The sequence below is a fragment of the Pan paniscus genome, chromosome 9, assembly GCF_029289425.2.
Source record: "Pan paniscus chromosome 9, NHGRI_mPanPan1-v2.0_pri, whole genome shotgun sequence".
NCBI lineage: Eukaryota > Metazoa > Chordata > Mammalia > Primates > Hominidae > Pan > Pan paniscus.
The window spans coordinates 89,042,797-89,069,360 of NC_073258.2; the positions used below are offsets into that span (position 1 = coordinate 89,042,797).

The following is a 26,564-nucleotide window of genomic DNA, read 5'->3' on the forward strand; positions in this document are numbered from 1 at the left end:
CCACAGCATAAACGGGAAGGTAGGTATACTGGGGCCCCTGTAAGATATCTGGAATGTAAAAATCATAGATGTGAGAGATAAGACTGGAATGAATGACAAATGAGTGACAGTTATGATGGTCCTGACTGTCATGCTAAAAAGTTCAGCCTTTAATTCTAAAAATGCTGTAGCTCCAGTGATGGGTCCCAAATGAGAATATCAACTGGAGAACAACACCATGATGAGGGGTATCACCACTGTCAATTACAAACTGATTGGCAGGGAAGCTGGAGGAGGGGATGGGCAGGAGGCAACTGCTGCAACAGTTCCGGCGAGTTGTGAAGAAGATGTGGCTATTGAAAAGATGGATGAGATATTTATTTTATAAGGTAGAAAAGACAAAATTTAATTAGTACTTGAGAGTGGGCAATGAAAGGAAGGAGAGAACAGTAGAAGTTAAAATCTGAATTATTTTCAAAGAGTAATTTAAGATCACGTAACTTCTTAAATTCCTGAACAGCTGAAAAAATGAGTAAAACTCAATTATTAAGAACCCCAGGCTAGAGTCTCAGACTTGACCTTGCCAAGTTGAAGGACATCAGTCTAATTCACCATCCTAGAAGACAAGGATCATCCCTTGCTGGAATAAACCTGATTCCTACCCCAGGAGCAATAGGTCCACTGTATTCTTCTGGGAACATGCATCCCAGAATCTAAGAAAGTAACATAAATAAAGCTTCTCAATGGTTTGAAAGCTTTCAAGGAATCTCCAAAGTGAATCATCAGAAGAGGGAGAGAAAGGATTGTAAGTGTAACTCAAAACATCTATTCTCAAAAATTCACCAGATGAGTGATGACTTTAGTATGAACCTCAGTGACTGCTTAACACCAAACTACTTTTACTAAGCAACAATTATGTACCAGGTGTCATGTTCTACTTATGCTTGGCCCAGCTTCCTCATCTATGAAACTGGAAGTAAGAGGACCTATTTGTTAGAATTACTGTGGTATTCAAATTGCAAATATTGCTTTGATAAATTGATAAATGTTAGGAATTTTCACTTTCACCATTCTTAACATTTAATTTGGCATATATGACCTTTCCTAATTTGTCTGCCGCATCCCTCTTAACACCTCCTTCCTCACACAATGTAATCTTCAGCTAGGTCAGATTACTGAAGCCCGCGTGATGTCTTCTCATCTCCATGTTATGGCTATGGTAAGTCCCCTGGTTGACTTTCTTTTAGCACGTGATACTTTCCCATCAGATCACTTTTCAATGACTAAATAATTATTTTGAAATAAATATCTTTATGCCACACCAGACTCTAAAAGTCCGTAAGAGCAAAGATCAACCTATTCCGATCACCCCTAAATTTCTCTGCTTATCAAGTGAATTAATAAATTTTCTCAGGCAAGATCTTATACTTCTCAAATCTTCAAGTTTTAAAACTGCATTTTATATAAAATGCAGTGAAATAAAACAAAAAAAATTAAGTAGTACTTGAGCCCTTACTGACAGTTTCTTTGTTCCTCACAAGAAGACCACAATAGGAGAGACATCCTGGGTTTCCTTTTGACTTCACCAGGCCTCAAGGACTCCAGTCACTTCTTAAATTCAAGGACTTCACAAACCCATTCCTCAATTTCTCTATGACTTGGATCTATCTTATTTTTAATTTTCTAATTATCAGCCCCCCTAATACCTTATTCTCATCCCCTCCATTGTTCTCATCACAGCATGTGTAATCTATAGCCAATAAAAAAGAAAGATGTTCTGGGAAGATAAATTCGGCTTTGATACACCTGAGAACTGGAGGAGGCAGAGATTAGAGCTAGCTAAGACGCTATGATCCAGAACAGGTATGTAAAAAAGTGCTGTCTCTGGTCTATGGCAGAGGGAAAAGAGAGGCATATGTACTATCTGACTTGGAGACTGGTGACAGATGAGGGTCAAAAGAGAAAAGATGGCAGAGGTTTCAAGCCTAAGTAACTGGGGGTAAGGTATTTTGGTTAACACAAACTAGAAAGTCCACTGAATGTGGACAAATGTCTAGTTTAGACTTACAAATAGCATCATTTACTACTTATCATTAAGTGGGGGCAAATATGCATACATTGTATTTCTTTCTTGTTTTTCTTTTCTGTTTTCCAGCTTTGCTACACTGAGCACATATTACTTTATTAATAGAAAAAACAATCCTGTTTTCACACAAACTTTGTTACGCACATGTTCACAGGCAGTATAGGTGAGATATTGTAGAGGAGATGTTCAGCAGGAAGATGGAATTGTAAGCCTGAGCTCATGAGTAGTCAAGGATATAGGCATAGTTTTAAAGTCATCTGCATAGAGTTAAAGCCCTGGGAATGCATGAGATCCTCAAGCAAAGGAGATCGAATTAGAGGGCCAGATGATGAAATTCTGTCTCAAGTTGTGCAGCCCTGACACACTCACAGGGAATGACTGGTGCTAGGTAAGAGCACAAGAAACATCACACTAGCCTTGAGGTTTTGTCAACTTCCTCAGATTTAGTCTCAGAGAGTAGGAGAACGAGGTGTGGACAACATCTCTGCACCATGAGAGTGTTCTGAAGTTATGTCTATCAGTGCTCTTTACTTATTGTTACAGTGATTTGTTTTTGTGTCATCATGCTGATGAAGCTGGGATGAAGAAGTAAATCTTATTCAATTATTATCCTTCTTTGCTTTTCCCTCACCTAAGTACTTTCACATACCAGGCACTTTATATATACGTACATATATTTGCTGAAGAAACCAATCACACATATAGAGCTACTTTTTCCAATCCCCTCCCACTCTCAAATGCCTTAGCTTTCCTTGGTCAAGCTGCTACTTGCTTTTCTATCAGAATCAGTCCTCTAAAACCCAGATGACACGACATGTCCTGCCTTGCGGCATTTTCTCCATATATCCCTCATTCCTACTTTGAAAGTTCACCATTTTTGCTCACTGTACACATTATTTACCCGTAAGAACATAGCATGTTATTTTACATGGCATTTAGAAAATCTGTAATTAGCTAAGCTAGAAACAAGGCAATAAACTGCCCAGTGGAGCATGGCTCAGACTCGATATGCATTTTGGGGGGTTTTATTTGACACACTCACCGCCAAATTTAGCTCTTTCTACATTCCTAGACCTACTACTTTGACATTTAAGACCCATCTTCTACAACTGCTTGAAGAAATAGTCTTTCAGAAATCGGTACTAAAGAGATAGTTAAGTCCGAACCCTATCTTTGGTTGAATTTCACAACCTGAAAGAACTTTACAAACTCTAAAACAACATACCAATGTGACCCAAATAAGTGTCAGAGTTGCTGGTGTGAAGAGTCAGTTTAAGGACTCCTGACACTGGGCCTGGGCTGACTTCATCCTGTTACTTTGTCTATGGGACAGTTAATGTATTCTTCTGCTGTCATGTCACATGGCTTAGGTGGGGGAAGCTGGTATAGATGTGCCTTGAGTGGAAATATTTTTCTTATAGGGTAGATCTTCTTTTAAGTATTTAGAGGCATTTGTTATTTAGCAGAGCTCTGCAGTCAAACTTTTACATAGCAAAGAAACACTCGAAACACTCTCTAAATTGTCTGCCAACTTAATTTATTTTCCACTATAGCAATATAAAACTGGAGTTGGGTTTTTTGATTACCAACAGACTTGGTTATCTCACTCATACAAGTAAGCTGAAGCTAAACAGACCGACTGTTCCTATTCTCCTCTGCCACTTATGATCTCAGGCAACTCTCTTACCTCTCTCATTTTTTATCTTTTTAAATAAAATTGGGTTTAGGACTATCTGCTTGTCTACACCCTCAGCAATGCTGGGGAGATCAAGTGGGAAAATGTATGTGAAAACAGTCTGTAATAATAACAATTATGACAACAGGAATAATAGCTAATACTCATTCAGCATTTATTATGTGTCAGGCACAGCTTTGCATAAATTAACTCATTTAATTCTTATAAAAATACTAAGATGCAGGTATTGTTATTATTCCCATTTTACAGACAGAAAACGAAGGCACAGAGGCTAAGTAACTCACACAAGTCACAAAGCTAGTAAGTAAAGAAGCTGGAATAAATGACCATGTGCTACCTATACCCTGAGGACAGTGATAATAAACCTTTTGCTTACAGAGACTACAAAAGATAAAATAAGTATCACAGGAAAATTAAGTAATCATCATTTTATAGATGAGGCAATTGAGGTTCAGCAAGTTTTCACAGTTTGCCTAATTATATTTTCAGAGTATAATTTAGAATATATTTAAACTATGTCTGAAGTGCTCTGTTTTCAAATTAAGGACAGTAGAGCAAATCTTTTGAAAACAGATTCAATGGTCAATTTTAAATTCTAGTGGCCTAACCAGCTATTATACTGGGAAATTATAGATTAAATATGCCTGGACATTCATAAGAATAAGGGCTTAAGAAATATTAGCTACTAGCCCTATAAATGTCCCAATGCCTAGATCAGAGTCCCAAAGCACATCAAGAGTTCTAGACAAGATAGTACAGTTCTTTTTGAAAGGGTGAATGAGCAATTATAGTCTCTGGATTTGGAGAGTAATAAAAAAGTGGAGTCTCAAGTGTGAACTTTTTGTTTTCATTTTCCCTAAATGACCTATTTTTTTTAAAACTCTATAAATTCACATCCTAATCAAGATAAAATTTTCAGAAATAGATTTTAATTCATTCCTTTTCACTGAATGCACAGTGGTACTTAATAATACCAAAAATCCAGTTAGAAAGGAGAAGGTAAGTTTAACCCACCTACTAATGAAACAACACCTTTAAAAAGGAAGAAGGCATAATCCCTGTGGGCCAGCTGTGTGCCAGGCACTCACAGGCCAGCAAGTGCAAACAGCAAGGCTTGACTCTGAGTGAAACGGAACCGGGTCAAATCTGGCTCTTCCTCTACTAGCTGGGTGGCCTCAGGCAAAGTTACTTCATTTCTTTGACTCTATCAGGAGCCTCTGAACACACAGCTGACCCTCTAGCATGGAATCACTGGAATCCAGGCCAACTGCTGTCCCCTATGGGGTTTGGTGGGATTTATCATCTTGTTTCAAGGCCTACTTCACAAGACCCCAGAGATACTTTTTGGAGTCTTTCAAGATCAGACTGGCCAATCTACATGGCTACAAGAGACCCATCATGGGAATTTAGTAGATTAAAAAGGGCCCTATTTGGCATTGAACCAAATGAGTATCAAGAGTCTAGCTGAGCCAAGATTCCCTTAATAACAAATGTATATGATATCCTATCAGAACAGTGCAGGTCTTCTCTATCTCATTGAACACCCACAACCTTCTCAAAGCTAGGCCCACTAACCTCCACTATCTGCTCTCTCCGGTGACACACCAGAGTTGAACACTAAGGACGGAGAGATGCATTCTTATTTGTGGACAGACAGGCTGTGATTTGAAAGTACTATAAGGTACACCTGGCTGACTGGAGTCTGGGTGGGCAGTTGAGGCTGGATTTCACATGAACTCATAACCCACATGGCTCCCTATGCAGCTTAAACCATGAAACATGGAGCACATGCATGTTCCAACCATTTCCTACAGTGGCCTAGCTTTCACCCAATTCACTGTGCCTGCTGTCCAATCTATAATTCAGCTAACAGGGCCTTTGGGCTTAAGGCTGCTAAAGACAGGTTACCACTGAGTATTAGAGCTCTGGGAAAAACAAGCTCCTCTACTGAGATGTTGAATGTAACACCACCACAGTATCTGTAGAATGAACTTCCCAAGACTTCAGATTTCTTATTTATACAGACTTCTGTGACTACAGCCTCCACTGCAACTTCAGTCTACAAACATGGCTAACAAAGTGCTTTCACGCTTGGGAGTTAAATTGCTCCTGACATACTGAAAATGGTGATAACTTGGGGACAAAATATATATGTAATATTGGGATCACAATTTATTAGGAATTAATAAGCACTTGTATATCATATCCTTCTTGCCTAGCATTTATATAGGCTTAAAAAATGGTAGCTAGTGTGATAATAATCCTTGCAGATCTCCTAGAGAACAGGCATGATCACCTTCAGCTAGCACTGTTGGTTGCTCACCTGTCATCTATTGGGAGAAAGCATTCTCCCTGTTTACAAGTAAGGAAACCAAAACAAGGAGGTTAGAGAACTTACTTAAGATTGCCTACTACATGCAGAGTAAAGTAAGGATCCAGATGGAGGCAGTTCAACTCTGGAATTTGGGCTATTAATCACTGTACCCTTCCATCTCTTCTGTTTATGTGAGGAGACTGAAATCTACAGACATAGAACTTCTCTGCTGTCATGCTGTTACCTGGATTGTACATAGAAGTCCAAATTACAGCTACATCCCCGTTTAAACAGTAAGCCGTTTCTAAATCTGAATCCTGAGGACTTTCGAGCAGCCAGAAGGGTTTTCAGACATTATGACATGCAGCAAGAAAGTACACAGAGAGAATTTTTTTAGACGAAAAGCCCCATCCAACAGTGGCTGATAACATTTTCTGTTCTCTGATAACCCCCTTGCTACTAGAGCAGCTGAAGATGACTCCAAATGCATGAATCTGTTCATCTGTTCACATGCTAAAAGAAAAAGGCCTGGCAGTTCATGATTAAAGAGGCACGAAAGTCGCCAGATCACAAATGCCCTTTCAAAAATTTTCCACATTTGTTCTAGTTTCAAGCCATGATAAAGAGTTTCCAATCAAATGCATCAGCTAAAATGAATCCATTTTCTGAAACAGAAGTGGCTAGTTTGGGTCCAGCACTTATAACAAAAGGTTCCTGGTGTCACAGACCATGAAATAAGACTGTTTGAAGTTGTTCCCATGGAGAATCCCAGAAGACTTTAAAACTTCTGAGTAGGAAGATCCTTGACCCTTGCCCAACTCCTTTCCACTTAACAGCGATGCAACTGAGCTGAAGAGACTTGTCCAAAGCCACTGAGCAGGTTAGTTAGTGGCAGGGCTAAAATCTGTAATGAGGGGTTGGTCATGCGCAGGTTGCAAACAGCCTTGTCCAAGGATTCACACTTGGAGTAGATACATTGCACCCTCACTTTTGACTAGGCCTAACTTCTGCTACAAACCTGTGGAGTCAAAATCTGATTTTAAATATTGTAAAAAACAAAAACAAACCATCTCTCATTTTTCAGATCTCTCAATGAAAACTTCAGGGCCAAATCAAGAAATCATAAGGCTATCATAGGCCCTTACATAAAAATGGCCTTAAAATATACACACAACCTCCTTTTCATAGAAGACAGAGAGCCAGAGAGATAGAAATACAGAAAGAGAGGGAGAAAGAATACTTTGCCCCTGACATATACACACAAAACTACTTGGCTTACTGTAAGCAAAAAGCAAAAAAACAAAACAAAACAAAAACCCTCAAACTCCTTTGTCTTAAGGGCAGAGAGAAAGGTGACAAAATTTGAAATAAAGTGAGCCACTGAAGACAGGAAAGGGCAAACTCCAGCTAGCCTGGAACTATCCCGGTTTCCTCTGTGAACCAGCCTAGGGGCTTCCCCTCGGTCCGCCCCTGCACGGAAGGACGTGCGTGACACTCGGCTGCGTCATTGGCAGAACTGCCCGCGCCCAGAAAACGAGCTGGAGTGGAGAACAGAATGCAATTGCAGACAATCTTCCTCTGGTTCCCTGGGGAGGCCTGCTCTGGGCAGAGAGATCCCAGGGGACTGTGCGGGAAGGAGCTAAAGCAATAGCCCAAAAGCGCCAGGGAATGCACTTGAAGTTTCAGACGTTTTTCTTTTCTTTGAAACTAAGTTTCCAGCCCACCAGGAAAAACTGCCTCGCGACCTAGTGATTTTAATCTCACGCTTGGCCGCAAGCCGCTGCCTCGAGACTGGAAACTGGCCGCGAGGCGCTCTATCCCCCTGACCCCCTCCCCCCGCGCTCACCTGCGATATCCCAGAGCTGCAGGCGCACCACAGTCTCCGGGTCCCAGTGGAGCACCTTGAGCGCGAAGTCCACGCCGATTGTGGCCCGGTAGTGCGAGGAGAAGTTCTGGTGCACGTAGCGCTTGATGATACTGGTCTTCCCCACGCCCAGGTCGCCAATCACCAGCAACTTGTACAGGTGCTCCTTGTGCGGGGCCTGCATCCTGGCGGCCGGCCAGACGTGCCGTGCCTGACCAGGGAAGCGCAGCCTGGGCTCTGCGCACGAGAGAGACTTGGGGAGCGCAAGTGTAGGTGCAGAGAGAGGCGTGGGCGGCGGGGCGGGGGCTAGGGGGCGGAACTCCTCCCCTAGGGGTTAATCCTCCTTCCTACTCCGCGGTCTTGGAGAGGGGAGGAGACAGGAGCGAGTCCCGGGACTGGCAGCTGAAAGGGGTTCGCGTGTGGTTGCCTGTTGCAGCGCTTATTTATCCGGCGCTTTAGAGTTTCCGAAGAGCTGTTTTCACCTGTGACCCTGGCCACAAACTTGTGAGGTGTGGATCTTATTTTCCACGTTTTGCTTGCGAGAAAACTGATTGTGAAAAAGTACTCCGCGGGAGATGGCCGGTGAAAGGCCCCGCTGACCACAGGTCTGAAGTCACAGGCTCTTAACTACCCCACACTGTAGAGAGAAAGTACAGTATTAGGAAGCCCAAGACTGGCTGGGCTTGGTTCCTGCGTGCCCTGGTTTTTAAGTTGAGGGACCATAAGTAAGTCATTTGAGCTCTCACAGCCTGTTATTTCTCAATGAATGGCAATGCTGACCTCTCAGCAGCTTGGAGGTGTGAACACTGAGCACTTTCACACCCATTCAACTGGTAATCAGTTAACAAGGAGGACAACTGGGCCGGAAATGCCAAGGGCACTCGTGACTTTTAGCCTCTTCCCATATCCTAAAAACTCAGAGCTGCACAGAAAGACAGTTTTAACAATCGGTCAGATTATTACAAATAATCATAATGGCAAACATTTATTGAGCACTCGCTATATGCCAGAGGGTTTATAAATTATGTCATTTAATCATCCCAGCTGTCTTAATAATAGATACCATTTTTCTTCCTATTTTACAAATGAGGAAGCTAAGGACCAGACATTTTAAGTAATGGACCCAGAGTCAAATAGTAAGGAAAAAAACCAAATTCAAACATAGGTCTTTAGGTTCCCAACTTCTTTTTGTTGTTTTTGTTGTTTGTTTTCATTCATTTGACCAATATACATTTTATTACCAATTAATATATGACAAATTGTACTTATTTTGTCTTGTCTGTCTCCACCTACAAGAAGGTAAATTTTTTTGAGGTCAGTAGGCATTGTCTGCGTTAGGATTTCTGTATCATCCTCCTAACGCAGACAATGCCTACTGGCCTAAGAAAAATTTACCTTCTTGTGGGTGGAGACAGGACAAGACAAAATAAATACAATTTGTCATATATTAATTGGTAATAAAATAAGGCAGAAAGGGGATGTGAAGAGATTATATGGGGTTTGCCTTTTAGATAGGGTGGCCAGGGAAGGTTTCAGTAAGATGGAGACAATTTAGTAAAGACATAAAGAAAATGAGAAATTGGGCATTCAGGGCTAGGGGGTGAGCAGTTTATACCAAAATGAGCTATTTTGTACCTGAATGTGCTGTGAAGGAGCTCTGCTCACATTCTATCATTTCATCTTCTCAATTGCTTTATGAAGTGGGTTATTTTCTTCAATTTATAAATAAGGAAACCAAGATTAACAGCAGCTTTCTCAAGGGCACACATAACTAGTATGTGTTATAACTAGGACTTAAACACAGGCCTTTGTGAAAGGGAGAAAGGAGGTTTGGCAAGGCCATTGTCTTTCTGCCTTCCTCTTCCGGCCTGACACTCCCTAAACTTTAGCCTCCACATGCCCCAAACAAGCAGAGGGATGCTGAAGATGTGTACCCGGGACAAGTCACATAACCTCTGAGCCTTGGTTTCCACATCAACGAAAGGAGAATGATAATACCTATGGCAGGGCACGGTTGCTCATGATTGTAATCCAAGCACTTTGGGAGGCTGAGGTGGGTGAATCACTTGAGGTCAGGAGTTCAAGACCAGCCTGGCCAACATGGTGAAACCCGTCTCTACTAAAAATACAAAAATTAGCCGGGCATGGTGGCAGGTGACTATAATCCCAGCTACTTGAGAGGCTGAGACAGGAGAATATCTTGAACCCGGGATGCAGAGGTTGCAGTGAGCCAAGATCACACCATTGCTCTCCAGCCTGGGTAACCTGAGCAAGACTCTATCTCTAAATAAATAAATAAATAAATAAATAAATACAAATGAAATTGTTGATAAAATGCTGGGTCCATAGTAGGTGGTAAATAAATTGTAGCTATTACTATGAAATGAGGGACAAGCTTAAAATACTGTCCACAGGCACTGTCCTGTGCAGTTTCATCTTTCCTCAGAGAGTAACTCAGAAGTTTTGCTCAGAATGGACACTAAGTGACAGTGTGTAGAATTGCAGTCGTTTGTGTTTTATTGAAGTGCTTAGCTAGGTAGGCCTCATTTACTGGTTTCCACCCATGCGGGGACACACCAAGAAGATCACATCTAACAAGTGAGACAAATACTCTACCTGCTTAAAGAATTAGCCAACAATGTCACCTCACTTCCCAGGGAGGGGAATTCAGGAGCCCAAGATGCTTAAGCCATTCTAAATGCCTGCAAAATTAGGGAGGATGACAAAATGAGACCTTTGCCAGCTCTAAAATCCTGGGTCTGTAAATCTGAGAGACAGGCTTTGTCTGGCCAACAAGCTCCTGGGGTAGAAACAAGGTAGGAGTTTGAGACATCTTGTGGGCCAGCCTTCAAAATTATACCCAACCCAACTTTCTCACCAGCCCCGTACTGTTTTCCCAAGCCTGGTCCTGGCAGAGTCATCCTCACCCTTATCTGTTCTCTTTTGAGCAAGAGCATATTGGAACATCAGACATTTGGATTTATGAGGTATGACAGGCAGGGCAAAGTTCAGGATTTCTGGTCCTGAAGCTGATAAAATTGGAGGAAGTAGCTTTTTGAGCAAAAGAATGCAAAATCAAAAATATATAATTAGGTCTAGGGCCTTGGAAGGGGTCCTGAAGCTTCAGTTTTATTGCCTCTCTGGGGGTAGGAGATTCCTCTCTCAGGGACAGCAGCCAACCATGGTGAGCAAGCTCCTTGGCCAGGCAGGAAGTATGTGCAGTTTGTTTCCAGCCGTACTCATTTAGGTCTCATGATCATTCTTCACAGTGGGAAGAAATTACTCTCGGTTTATATTTTTAAGACTTTTAGATTACAGTAGCTTGGTAAGCACCCCAGCCTAGCAGTTCAGTAAAATCTTCGTAAAAGGCGCCTAGGTCTCTGAACCTGAAAGTCCCTTGGGTAAAATGAGGGAGTTAGGTTGCAAGATCTCTGGAAAGTCCTTTGGACTGTAAAATATCAGAATTCTGGGTCTTCTAGACATTGTCTGGTAGGAGTGACACCCTAGCTGATTCTAGTCACCCCACAAGAGCACCACTGCCAAAGAGGTGATGTTTTCTCTCCTCTTTTAGGTTTGGAAGAAAGGCCATCTCAAAGCAAACATGATGCCATAGTTCTCCTCTGGTTTCATGGTGCTATTCTGTCCTCTGCTGCTGTACATTTTCCCACAAGACAAAGGCAATCCAAGAACATTCTTTTTGGAGGACAAACCTTCATGTACTCCCCTTCCTTGCTTTGAACTTATTTTCTACACTCAGAACTAGGCTGCAGACAGGGAGCCAGGTAGCCAGGGACAAACTATAAACTGGATCAAGCCAGACAGTGAATAGATGGAAAGGATATTATCAAGCAGCTAGACCATTCTTGCCTCCTCTTTCATTCAACCCTGTCCCCTGCAATTATGATGCTTCTTCAGAACCTATCTTCCCCAACCTGAACATATACCTGTCAAGATGGCTTAGGATTATCAGGAGGATCTCAGCTTTTTCTGACACAAAAGATCCAGTGCTTCCTCCCCATGGAGAGAACAGCTGTGCCATTCGTCCCCCTCCCAGCAGCCACACTGCACCATGGAAACCTGTTCTCCACAGTAATTCTCAAAACATCTCTGGTGATGTTTTGACAAGCTTACTACCCTCAAATTGCTAAACCACAGCACATCTTCTCACCAAGGTCGGGAAGGCTGATGACTCAAGTTTGTAAAAGGTGTGTGAGACCACAAAGTGCTCAGAATTCAAGCCAAGAATGATATCCCAGAAGGCACAGCATTAGGTTTCTCTTAGTCTCCATTCCCTTTCTGTCCAATGTGGGTACTTAGTCTTATGAAATGGAAAAACTACCATGATTGCAAATTGCTTTGCAAATGTAAACTTGAAGGGACAAACCCTTATGTTTTCCTCCTAGAGCTGCTGTATTTGGTGAGCCCCTGTGAAGTTACATTATTTGCTTTTGCCATTAAGAGAACCATGGGGAGTTATTCATTAGCTTATGTGAGCTTTTAATTATTGCTCTGAAGAAATATGTAAATGACTGCAAGATGGGGTCCCAAGGGCTCTGTTATAGAAAAGGTAATCTAATTTTTCTTAGATTAATACAAGAAATATATCTTACAACAGATGAATTTTACTCTGCAAAAGGCCTGGAAGAAATGACCATATATTTTATCATTCAAACTATGACTCTTGAGAGTGAAAGGGGGCACTATGAATAATTACACCAAACAACAGGAACAAGCCAGGACTTTCCTAAAGAATATTCATTCCTAAAGAAGAGGGAGAAGTTGAGGCTCTCAAATGAGATCTACAGCTATAGGGGCTTTGGAAAATTCTCCTAAACCACACTTTTATTAAATAGGTCTGCCAAGTTAAAGTTGCAGCTTATTTCTTTCTTGTCTTCAAAAAGTTCTCTCTTTACCCACTAGGCTTGTCTGAAACCTGTGCTAACTTGCAATTCGAGTCATCTAGTATTGATTCAGGATTGCAGCAGATGTCTAGAAGTAGGAAGCAACTTTTGGGTTATTTGGAGAGAGGCCAAGATGGATTCTGTATGGGATGTTCTTGAAATAAATACTCTTCAGTCTATGAGAAATTTCTGGCTAGATTTTTTTCCAGAAAAAAAAAGACTACAATAGGACATTTACGGGTTATCATGAGAAACTGATTGCAAGTGCATTTTTTAACCCACCAGTAGTATGAATCAAGAAAACCAGAGTATGACCTAAACCATTTTCAGCAGTGTATTTATCACCAACTAAAATTATGTGCCTTAGCTGTGCCGGACAGGCATGGCTGAATCGGGGTGTATTTTTCTACTAACACATCTAACATGGATGAGTGGAAATAAGCTATGGAATGGCCGAAAGGCAAGCATCTGAGAACATGGAGAAAAATGATTCTGTATGTGCTAGAATTTCACATACAGAACCTACAATGAGCTAAGCCCTTTATCTTGGTAAGTTTATTTGATCTTCACGACCACTCTGTAGCAAGTATCTTCACTTTATAATGAGGGAAATAGGGCTCAAAGAATTTAAATAATTTTTCCAAAGTCACAGATATGGAGTGACAGCATGAGAATCGTAACCACTAATTCCTAAATCTGTGCTTTTTCTACTATACCACACTCCTTTAGCATGTGGTAAATTCCAGGTCCAGGCTTCTACTGTAGCTTTGTTTCTGCTATGCTACTAAATATTCAGGCTATAAAGAAAAGAGATTGATTCTATTTCCATTTGATAAAGTCTTAACTGTGCAGGGAAACAGCCAATAAAGGAAGAAAAGAAAAATCTATGATTCAAAGATAAAAGGATATATCCCATAATCTCTCACCAACTCGGGCAGAAAGTCAACACAAGTAAAAGTGGCATGCTGTGCATTTGTGGGGAGAGGTCTGACCCAGTGCACATAGAGAGCATATACAAGGAATCTACTTCTGTTGCTCTCAGAGAAGGCGATAGGATAGTACTGAGGCTGTCCAGTGAATGAACCCCTATTCCATAATGGGTGATGACAGAGGGACTGGTAGGGTCTAGCTCAGAAGGTTAACACAAGAAAATTACTGACAGACCATCACAGCATATTTATGTACAAAGCATTTTAACAGAGTTTTTTGAGGATCAGGGTCAGAAGAAAGGTCTCACGTTTATCTCAAAGAGTGTATAAGACATAAGTCCCTGCCATCAAAAATGCTTCCATTCTGGTTAAAGCATCAGCATGTATACACATGACCTTCTGCCTTCCACTCTGACCTTCTTAGACTCCTTCACAACTTCCCTTCTTTTCTGCCCATCCACTAAAGTTTGCTATTCTTCATCCTTGGGACTCTGACTTTCCCTGCTTGAGCTCATCTACTCCTGTGACAATAGAGCAAATGGGGTTAGGAACTCTGGAATCAGGTGAGCTTACCTGATTTCACATTCAAGTTCTACCACTACCCAGTCATAAGAACTTTGTAAAGTAGTTTAACTTTTGCAAGCTTGTCCCTTCATGTATAAAATGAGGATAATAATTTTAACCTCCTATTTTTTTTTTTTGAGAAGACCAAATAAAATTCTGTGAAGTGCTTAGCATAGTGCTTGGCCCAGGATATGCACTGAAAAGAACATGTTGTTAAACTATCAAATGTCTGCTGATGATTTCTATATCTGTATTTAAAACACAACCTTACTCCTGCATTCCATAAACTTGTTCCAACTGCCTGTTGGGCATTTCTACCAGGCTTTCTGGCAGACAGTTTAAATGCAACATGTGCAAAACTGAACTCATTATCTACCCTAACAGACTTGTTCCCTTTCCTGTATTCCTGGTTTTTGGTCAGTGGTTCCACCCTCACCAAAGTCTACCAAGCTCAAAAACTCAGTCACTCTTGATTCCTCTCTCTTTGTTACCCATCTCAGACAAATTCCTGACGGCATTTCCACTACTTCACAAAATTACTATTATAACAAAAAGGTGAATATCTATGCATTATTATTGTGGAGAAAGGACCTTTGAATATTATGTGAAAGGCAGAAATAATAAAAGGAAAAAAAAAACTAAATGTGTAGACATTAACAATTACCAGAAGCAAGAAAAATGATACTTTCAGAATGAGAAAAATTTTACAACATTTAAGACAGGCAAAAGGAAATATACCTTATATTAAATTGTTCTAATAATTTTTTAAACACTAAATTAGATAAAGATATAAAAATAACCAATTGACCACACAAGACAAACAAAAAGCCAATAATGTGAAAAGTGTATTTTTCACTAGGATAGTAATAAAAGTATGAAAATTAAGCAATAATGTAATACCATTTTTTACTTTTTAAATTGACAAATATATTTTAGTACTAAAAATATCCAATTTTGATGAGAATATAAAAAATGGATACTATCATATGATCCTGTGGTGGGACTAACATAAGAAAAAGTTGTTAAAGGGAAACGTGGTTATATGTATCAAAAACCTTAAAATGCATGTGCCCTTTGTTAATTCCATTTTTAGGAATTTATGGTAAGGAAATCACTAAAGATGTATGTGATGATTTAGCTTTAAGAATTCCAATTGCAGTGTTGCTTATAAAAACAAAAATTCACAACTCCCTAAATACACATGAGGTTAAATATTGTAATGGTATACGTATGTGCTGGCACATTATACAGCCTTTATAAACAATGTTAAAGAAAATATTGCAGCTGGAAAAATGTTCACAATTTTTTTCATAACATTTTTAAATGGGAGGTCAACAAATCACAAAAAGTTAGAGTCCTCAATTTAGCATAAAATACATAATTTCCATTTTCCACAAACATGCACACATTGTCGATGGAAAAAAGGTACAGAAAATTATGTACCCACATATTAGAGTTTATCTCTGCATAGTGAGATTATTGCTTCTTTTTTATATATTTTCCTGCTTTTCTATATTTATTTCATTTTTATGGAAATGTTATTGATATCAAAAGAAGAAAACAAAGTTAAAGTCAAATGTGTACTGAATAGGTCTCGGATGAGGATTTCCAGTGGCTCCTGTTCCAGGTTTCAGCATTCAGTGTGTAGAGACAATGAAGTTTCCTGTCTGGCCACCAAGTGCTGGGTGTTTTAGGTTTCAGTATTTTTCTAGCCAACCTTTCTCGTTCTGATCACACTAATCTTATCAGCGCTGAGAGGTGTGCCCTCCTAAGGGAACCAACGCACTATTTCGTGGGTGGCATGATCAGGCTGACACTCCAAAACCAGTTAGACAAGGTACTCACGCTGTCCTGGAGTGTCTCTGCCATAGTAGCCCTGGCTTAGCTCATGAGGACAAGCTCCATGTGCCTGAAAGGGAATTGACTGTCTCTCCCCAATTTGGATTGAAATTCCCACCAGGGTCACCAATATCCAAACCTTGATATCATCTTCACTTCTTTTCTGCTTGTGCCCTACTTTTCCATTTCAACACCAACTTGCAAATTCTTCTCTCCGGTGTCTCTTTTATTCATGCTGTCATTTCAGTCCCTCTTAATATCTCATCAAGTAGTTGTTCCCTAAGGACATCTTCCTGATTCAGTTTCCCCTGCTTTTTTCTATCCCTTACCACTCCCAGATCAATCTTCAAAAATAAATTACTACAAGCTGGGCATGTTGGCATCTGCCTGTAGTCCCAGCTACTGGGAGGCTGAAGTGGGAGGTTCACTTTAGCCCAGGAGTTCAAGTCCAGACTGGGCAACATAGCAAGACCCTGCCTCTAAAAAGTAAAATAAAATAAAGTTACTACTGCAATAGGACACTCACTCCTCTTATCCCAACCTCTGAACTTATGTGTGAGAGGAATACATTGTTTGGTTTAACCTTTGGATGAGTTGGGTTTTCTGTTTATGCAGCCAAACCAAATCTTAAATGATAAATCTCCTTGAGTCTGAAAGAAGTCATGTCTCTGCTTAGCATGCATATATAATAGCAGTTTATATGTATGCCATTTCACCATTCTACCTCTCCCCAACATTCTTTTTGTAGATTTTGTTGCCCTCCTCTTTGACTCTGCCCATGAAATCAGAAGCATTTACCCTACCAGCACAAGGTGCAGCCTGCTCCATGATACTGGCATGCTCAAGAAATGGTCCATACTTGTTTATGCCAGGCTGTATTTAATGTCTTGACTACTACAGGCACTCAGTAAGTCTTTTAATGACAATGAAAAATATGAATCATGCAAGACCATGTCTTATGTTATTGGCAACAATTTTGAGCCTGAAATGCAGTAAGCTACCTGGCATTTTGTTTTATTTATTTTATTTTATTTTTTTATAAAAGGCTTGAACATTGCTACTGGCATCCATAAAAAGCAATGGGAAGATGAGTGCACAAAGACTGCTAGTGTGGAAGTTATTGGGCTGCATTCCCTTACTGACTCTGCCACTAATTTCAGAGTCAGCCTGATCCCTTTACTTCATACACCCTTTTAACCTCCTTTGAGTATCTTCTCTAAATTGATAGCAGCTTCTCAAAAACAACCAGGTCATATGCATGAAGGGTCTTAAAGATAGGCATAATTATCCAACAACTAGTAAGTACCCTTTAAACAGTTATTCCTCTTCTAAGAATCTGTCCCAAATAAATAATCAGGCAGTCTTTCCAAGATTTATGCACAAGATATTTAATGCAGCATTATTTTTAGTAGCAACCTAAATATTTTTCAATAGAAACTGGCTAAATAGACAATGTCATATCCATAAAATTTAATATTTTATAGCCATTAAACATCATGTTTATGAAGAATATTAATGGAATGAATATTCATGCTATTGTATTATTTGGAAAGAAGCTAAATATAAAATTACATATATATGTGCATACATATATCAATTATCCAGATTTTATAAATATATGTACATGATTATACATATAACTAGAACAAACATTTTTCTTCTTTATACTTTTCTAAATTATCTAGGATATATATGGATTGGTTTTAAAACCAATGAAATTAATATGTAATTATCTTGAAAATCTTTAAGGATTTACTATTTATTTTTTATTTATTCTTGAAATTTTGAAATTTTACAGTTAACACATCTTGGTTTAAGTCACCAAGCGGTCTCTTTCATCTGGACACAGATGCTTTTCATTTATCAGAAGCATTCTTGCATTATTTCTTTGAAAATTTTATCTCTCTCTTTATTTGTTCTCAATCTCTCAAAATTTTAAAGTCTAACTCGAGGACACCATTAAGACTTTTTAAACAATGTTTCATTCTTTTTGTCTCTGTATTCTACTTTCTGGAAGACTTGCTCAACTTGGTTTACAAAGTCTTTCATTGAAAACTTTTAATTAGCAACTTGATTTTGAAGAGATACTTAGATCTATTTATCTACTTTTTAAAAAGTGCTAGGTTCCCAAAACATAAATATACAGCTTAATCAATTAAACTTTCTTTATCAATTTTTGATAATAATGTCACAGCAGCTTCCTAAAAAAACTATTGGAAAATGTATACCCCCAGGGCCCTGATGTGATTTAGCTGTGTCCCCACACAAATCTCATCTTAAATTCCCACATGTTGTTGTAGGGAGCTAGTCAGAGGTAATTGAATAATGGGGGTAGATTTTTCTTGTACTATTCTTGTGATAGTGAATTAGTCTCACAAGATCTGATGGCATTAAAAGGAGAGTTTCCTTACACAAGCTCTCTTGTCTTGTCTGCTGCCATGTGAGATGTGACTTTCACCTTCCAACATGATTGTGAGGCCTCCCCAGCCATATGCAACTGTGAGTCCAATAAACCTCTTTCTTTTGTAAATGGCCCAGTCTCAGATATGTCTTTATCAGCAGTGTGAAAACAGACTAACACAGTAAATTGGTATGAGTAGAGTGGGGTGCTGCTGAAAAGATACCTGAAAATGTGGAAGTGACTTTGGAACTGAGCAAGGGGCAAAGGTTGGAACAGTTTGGAGGGCTCAGAAGAAGACAGGAAAATGTGGGAAACTTTAGAGCTTCCTAGAGATGGTTGAATGGCTTTTACCAAAAGCCTGATAGCAATATGGACAATAAGGTTCAGGCTCAGGTGGTCTCAGATGGAGATGAGGAACTTGTTGGGAACTGGAGCAAAGGTGACTCCTGTTATGTTTTAGCAAAGAGACTGGCAGCATCTTGCCCCTTCCCTAGAGATTTTTGGAACTTTGAACTTGAGAGAGATGATTTAGGGTATCTGGCAAAAGAAATTTCTAAGCAGCAAAGCATTGAAGAGGTGACTTAGATGCTGTTAAAGGCATTAGGTTTTATAAGAGAAGCAGAGCATAAAAGTTTGGAAAATTTGCAGCCTAACAATGCGATAGAAAAGAAAAACCCATTTTCTGAAGAGAAATGCACAAAATATTTAATGCAGCATTATTTTTAGTAGCAACCTAAATATTTATCAATAGAAACTGGTTATCAATAGAAGCCGGCTGCATAAATTTGCATAAGTAATGAGGAGATGAGTATTAATCCCCAAGACAGTGGGGAAAATGTCTCCAGGGCATTTCAGAGGTCTTCATGGCAGCCCCCTCTATCCCTCTATCACAGGCCCAGAGGCCTTCTCTTGTTTGCCACCATGGGTGACGTGCCTTTCACTTTCCATCATGATTGTGAGGCCTCCCCAGCCATGTGGAACTGTGAGTTCAATAAACCTCTTTCTTTTATAAATTGCCCATTGTCAGATTTGTCTGTATCAGCAGTGTAAAAACACTAATACAGGCCCCCCACCTTCACCCACCATATAAGAAGTATTTAAATAGCACTGAAATTTTATGTTGCCTGTAGATTTGCAAGCTCTGACATATCTTAACCTCAACAATAACCTAGGTGTTTAGTGAAATAAATAATAGATGACCTATGGGAAGCAGGAATTCTTAAATTGTATTAATATTGGAAGATCCTTTCAGTGAGCTGAGCTCAACTAGGGGCAACCTTGGAGGAAGGGAAAACTGGCTGTTTCTACCATTTTCCCCCAAGTCACCTAATGACTACCCTATATTTAGAACTTTAAGAAGAACTCAAAACAAAGATAGAAAATGCAGGCAAAGAGAAAAGATGAGAGATTTAGTTGTTGCTGTTGTTTGATTTTTTTTTCTTGTGAAAGAAAAATAAACTCTTAGTTCTGATCTATTAGAGTCACGTCTACCAGTTAAAGGTGTTTGGCGATGTTTTTATATTGATCAGAGTTTGTTTCCCAGATCTTTGCAAAACCATACAGATGATTGGTGCCTCCTCATTCCACCAGTTCACCTTGGAAAAGAGATACTTATAAAGACTGCTGGAATCAATCATCTTTCCCAAGCAAGGTATATTGTTGCACAAATTGGTCTATGTTAGAGGGAACAGAGACATAAGAAAAACCTGAGGACCCCTAGACATGGCTGTTGGGCTGCTTGAGGTTGATAATCCCATGATAAATCCAAAAAGAGGCACCAATTCTTCCAACTTGCTTGGTACTATTAGTCTCAGGAATATCAGGGTTGTAGGCGTCGCAAACTCCAAGACCCATGGAACAAGTGTTTGCTGCTGATTTCACCTTTTATTTTTTTGAAACAGTGTTTCAATCTGTCAGCCAGGCTGAAATGCAGTGGTATAATCATAGCTCACTGTAGCCCTGAACTCCTGGATTCAAGTGGTCCTCCCACCTCAGCCTCCTGAATATGTGGGACTATAGCTGTGTGCCAACTTGCCCAGCAATTTTTTTTTTCTTTTTTGTAGAGACAGGGTCTTTCTGTATTGCCCAGTCTGGTCTTGAACTCCTGGCCTCAACTGATCTTTCTGCCTTGGCTTCCCAAATAGTTGGGATTATAAGCATGAGTCTCCATGCCCAAATGCTTTCTCCATTTAAGGCAAGGATACTTTGGCCAAAACTTTACTATTTACTGATTAAAGTTGAGTTCCTCCAAGGTAATCTAATCTGGGCATATGGTCTTCTTAAACACATTTTTCAATACTCTTGGCAGTTCTGGAATAATGCCTGTGAGTCTCCAAGGCACATATTTGCCTTGCTGACATTAGAACCCTTGGGAATGCAATAGTTCAATTAACTGAGTCACTCCTCAGTCACTCTGCAGTGTCTCAGTTTACTATACATTATGTATTGTTTCTAAAGGTAGTACAGTTTATTTATTCTCTTCCACTTAGAAAAATTGTACAATGCTAGGAACTTTTCTTGATCCATTTTGAAAGCAGTTCCTTTGGAGAATAACTGTCAAACAAGCATGCTCCTGAAACTTCCTTATCTCCACCCCCATTGGGGTCGTGGCCTCTTAGATTCATGGCCCAGACTCCCAGTTCTTGGTATGCAGATCTGGCATTCTTTGCTGTTGCTACAGACTCCTGAGGCTCAGCCTGAGAGATTAGACAGCCCCTTGCCCCCCAGAGAAATGGGCCAAATAAATAATAGTTGAAGATGAAAGAGATTTTCACAGTTTCAACTAAGGCTAAGCAGATTACATTTATTCTACCCCTAATCACGGCGGTAGCTTTATTGCCACTTGGGTTCACAGTGAGGTCACAAGTCACTGGAAGTAAATATCGGCTTGGAAGAGTAAGAGTTATGTATCAACATGCATTGTCTGCTGTTTGTTAATTAGCTAGTGCTGCCTGGCATTTATTATACAGAAAAGTTAGCAGAACTAGAAAAAAAGAAGATTTGGAACACTGGGCTGACAAGCATGACTGAAAAGGCTATAATTATGGGTCTCAGCAAGGAAAATGATGGTCATATATGCAGAAAGTAGGAAACACTTGTAGCAGATCCCTGGGACACTGTATGCTGGGAAGCGAACTCTTAACTTTGCATTCATGGCTTTTCAAATCTTACTGAAAAATACAAATTATTGGGTCTAGTACAAGTTCTACGACTTATTTGAAGCGTGATCTTGATTCTCTCTGAGCTGCAGGCTCTTTAGCAGTAAAATTTGATGAATATTATCCACCCTCTGTAGTGGTGAAAATTACATCAGATGAGTAACTGAGCAATTGTTAGGACATTGAAGACATCACTATAGAAAAGTTAAGTCACAATTTGTCACTATGCCTCTTTTCCCATGCTATAAGATTTTAAAAACTCTTCAGTAAGACTAGACACTAATATTCTAAGACTAAACATAAGATTTACACTGTAAGACTAGAAGAACTCTATTACCCATGCTATAAAACTAAAAGATTAAAATAATTCAATCTTCTCTATGAAAGTATCAGTGAACATTGTCAACTAGAAGTGATTCCCCAGCCTCTCTGAAACTCTGTAGCACATGCTGTCTTGCATCCAGCAGACCTGAGTTTGAACTGTGGCTCTACTACTCACTACTGGTATGATCTTTGGGAAAGTTACTTAATGTGCCTCAGAGTTTTTTTGTGTACGTACCTAATATGTAATTCAAATCTATTCTTTTTCATTATCAAATAGTACCATTATTGCATTTATTTATGAAGAAACAGGCTGAGAGGCTAGGTTTCTTTTCTAAAGACATATAACATGTAAATACTTAAGTTGAAATTTGTTTTTTATGATGCATGTACTATTTTTAATTCACAAATATTATATTATTATGTACAACACATTGTTTTGAAATATGTCTACACTGTGGAATGGCTAAATTGAGCTAATTAATATATGCATTACTTCACATGCTTATCATTTTCTATGGTAAGAACACTTAAAAACCTACTCTTTTAGCAATTATCAAGAATATAATACATTGTTATTCACCGTAGTTACCATATTGTACAATAGATCTCTTGAACTTATTTGAATTGGAATTTAAACCCAGAACCATCTAGATCTGAGGTCATCATCCTTTCCATTAAGCAATGGTGCATAATCAAAAGTGCAAAGCACATAGTAGACATTTGGTAAGTGCAGGCATAATAAGCCTGTTGGCCCTGAAGTCAAAGTGCCTGGATTCATTCTTGCTTTGCCATTTGTTAGTTGTGTGACCATGAGCATGATTCTTAACCTCTCTGTGCCTCAGCTTCTGCCCCTATAAAACGGACATAAAAGTGGTACTACCTTATAGGGTTGTTCTGAGTACTGAGTTATTGTATATAGTCTACTAGAGTAAGTGCTTAACAAATATGAACTATTATTGCTGAACAGCAACAATTTTCTGAACTTCTCTTCACCAGTCTGTAAGTATGTTACTGTCCACTTTATGAAGAAGCAAGATATAGCTGCAAAAAAGAAAATGATTTATTTTTAGAGTTATTAGTAAATCATAAGTGCTTTTTCCAATGCATACATAAAATTCTGAGTTTTCATTTACCACTCCGACAAAAGAGGGGATATTTTTTATCTTTTTTAGCATACATTCATGCAGATGCATTTTCAAGAAGTTTGGCAAATATAAAAAGTAGAAAAAATAGATCTCATAGTTTCGTCATCCAGCACAATCATAGCCAATTTTTTTTGCATTTTATTCTGTTATTTATTTCTCTTGTAATGTATATGTAGATATGTAAGTACAGTTAAGACAATATTACATATGTAGGTATATTTCTTAGTTCTACTTGTTTATATAACAAAGATTTCTTTGGCTTCAAACATTATGAAATGCAGTTCATTCAGTCATGGTCCATTGTCCCTTTAAAGTATGTTTAAGATAAAGCTCAGCAAATTATTGTTTTTGATCCCAAATAGAGCTTTTTAAATATAACAGCACTAGAATCTTAATGGGAGTTTGTTCTTATTTTTAACACATTACATATGAAGTGATATATCACAGGAAACAGCATTTTAAGAAAATATCATTTCCTTTCTCAAACGATAATAAAAACATCCACTTTTTTCCAAAATGAAATAGAAAGTAATAAAAATAATCTTCTTAAGCTATATACATTATGTTTTATGTATCTTGGGACTTTCTCCAAAGTGCAAATTTTACAAAAAAATCATTGTGGTCTTTGAACATAATTTTTAGCATAAGCAAATTATCTACATCTAATTATACTTAGCACTTTTCATCTGGAGTGTGTCAAAGCAATTCACACAACTTAATAAAAACTTAGGTTTTTTAAATTAAAGATTTAATTTGAGGTGATATTCAGCAACAACAAAAAATTCTACCCCCACAAGGGGCCGGGTGCAGTGGCTCATGCCTGTAATCCCAGCACTTTGGGAGGCCAAGGTGGGCAGATCACGAGGTCAGGAGATCGAGACCATCCTGGGTAACACGATGAAACCCGCGTCTCTACTAAAAATACAAAAAATTAGCCGGGTGTGGTGGCAAGGCGCCTGCAGTCCCAGCTACTCGGGAGGCTGAGGCAGGAGAATGGCATGAACCCGGGAGGCGGAGCTTGCAGTGAGCCGAGATTGCACCACTGCACTCCAGCCTGGAAGACAGAGTGAGACTTCACCAAAAAAAAAAAAATTTCTATCCCCACAATTTTTAGTGAGACAAGATCTCATTCTGTCATCCAGGCTGGAGTGCAGTGGTGCAATCACTGCTCATTGCAGCCTCGACCATCTGGGATCAAGCAATCCTCCCACCTCAGCCACTCATGCATTTCGTATGTAATGTGTTAAAAAATAAGAACAAAATCTCATGCTTGGAACTATAGGGATGCCGAAACCCGGCTAATTTTTTAACTTTTTGTAGGTACAGAGTCTCACTATGTTGCCCTCCAAATCCTGAGCTCAAGCAGTCCTCCAGCCTCAACCTCCCAAAGTGCTGGGATTACAGGCATGGGCCACTGTGCCTGGCCAAATTCTTTATAAGATACTATTAGGTTGGTGCAACAGTAGTTGTGGTTTTTGCCATTGAAAGTAATGGCAAAAAACTGCAACTACTGTTGCACCAACTTAATACATATGATAATATATAATTATAGACTCAATTTTTATTTTAATTCTCTGTGTGTTCCATTGACATTTATTTATTTATTATTTATATTTCTAACTTAATTCTAGGTTTAGGAGTACACGTGTAGGTTTGTTATGTAGGTAAATTGCGTGTCATGAAGGTTTGATGTGCAGATTATTTTGTCACCCAGATAATAAGCATAGTACCTGATAGGTAGTTTTCTGATCTTCATCCTCCCCCCAACCCTCCACCCTCAGGTAAGCCTCAGTGTCTATTGTTCCCTTATTTGTGTCCCTGTGTACTCAATGTTTATTACTCCACTTAAAAGTGAGAACACATGCTATTTGGTTTTCTGTTCCTGCATTAAATCACTGAGGATCATGGCCTCTAGCTACATTCCTGTTGCTGTAAAAGACATGATTTTATTCTTTTCTATAGCTGCATAGTATTCCATGCTGTATATGTACCACATCTTCTTTATCCACTCTTCTGTTAGTGAGCATTTAGATTTATTCTGTGTCTTTGTTTTTGTCAATAGTGCTGTTAGGAGCATACACCTGCATGTGTGTTTATGGTAGGACAATTTATACTCCTTTGTGTATGTACCAAATAATGGGATTGCTGGGTCAAATGAGAGTTCTATTTTAAGTTCTCCGAGAAATTGCCAAACTGCTTTCCACAATGGCTAAACTAATTTACATTCCCACCAGCAGTGTATGTGTGTCCTTTTCTCCACAACCTCAAAAGCATCTGTTATTTTTTGACTTTTGATTAATAGCTATTCTGACAGGTGTGACTTTGTATCTCACTGTGGTTTTGATTTTCCTTTCTCTAATGACTAGTGATGTGGAACATCTTCTCATATGCTTGTTGGCCATGTGTATGTTGTCTTTTGAAATGTGTCTGTTCATGTCCTTTACCAATGTTTTAATGAGATTGTTTGTGTTTTGCTTGTTAATTTGTTTTTGTTCCTTATAGATTCTGGTTATTAGATCTTTGTGGGTTGCATAATTTGACAATTTTTCTTTCCATTCTGTAGGTTGTCTGTTTACTCTGTTGATAATTTCTTTTGCTGTGCAGAAGCTCTTTAGTTTAATTAGGTCCCATTTGTCAATTTTTGTTTTTGTTACAATTGCTTTTGGCATCTTCAGCATGAAATCTTTGCCAAGACCTATGTCCAGAATGCTATTTTCTAGGTTAACTTTCAGGGTTTTTACACGCTTAGGTTTTATATTTATATCTTTAATCCATCTTGAGTTGATTTTTTTATATATTGTAAGGAAGAGGTCCAGTTTTAATCTTCTGCATATGGCTAGCCAGTTATTCCAGCATCATTTATTGAATAGAGATTCATTTCCCCCATTGCTCATTTTGGTCAACTTTGTAGATGATTAGATGATGTAGGTATGTGGCTTTATTTCTGGGCTCTCTATTCTGTCAGATCTATGTGTCTGTGTTTGTGCCAGTGTCATGCTTTTTTGGTTACTGAAGCCTTGTAGTATAGTTTGAAGTCAGCTAATGTGATGCCTCCAGCTTTGTTCTTTTTGCTTAGGATGACTTTAGCTATTCAGACTTTTTTTAGGCTTTGTACAAATTTTAAAATAGTTTTTTTCTAATTATGTGAAGAATGTCAATAGTTAGTTTGATAAGAATAGCATTAAATCTGTACATTGCTTTGGGTAGTATGGTCATTTTAACCATATTGATTCTTCCTATCCATGAGCATGGAATGTTCTTCTATTTGTTTGTGTCATCTCTGATTTCTTTTGGCAGTGTTTTATAATTCTTGCAGAGATCTTTGGCCTCCCTGGTTAGCTGTATTCCTAGGTATCTTATTCTT

The 26,564-nt window shown here is 39.0% G+C and overlaps 1 protein-coding gene across 1 annotated transcript in view; it reads right to left on the reverse strand.

Moving 5' to 3' along the window:
• The window catches only part of RAB38 (RAB38, member RAS oncogene family), a 68,922-nt gene extending 60,383 nt beyond the window's left edge, over positions 1-8,539 (reverse strand). Inside the window, exon 1 of the mRNA XM_003832986.5 lies at positions 7,922-8,539. Within this exon, the coding sequence (XP_003833034.1) occupies positions 7,922-8,123 (202 nt within the window). The 5' untranslated portion in view covers positions 8,124-8,539. The remainder of the gene's footprint in view (positions 1-7,921) is intronic.
• Positions 8,540-26,564: the final 18,025 nt, after the last annotated feature.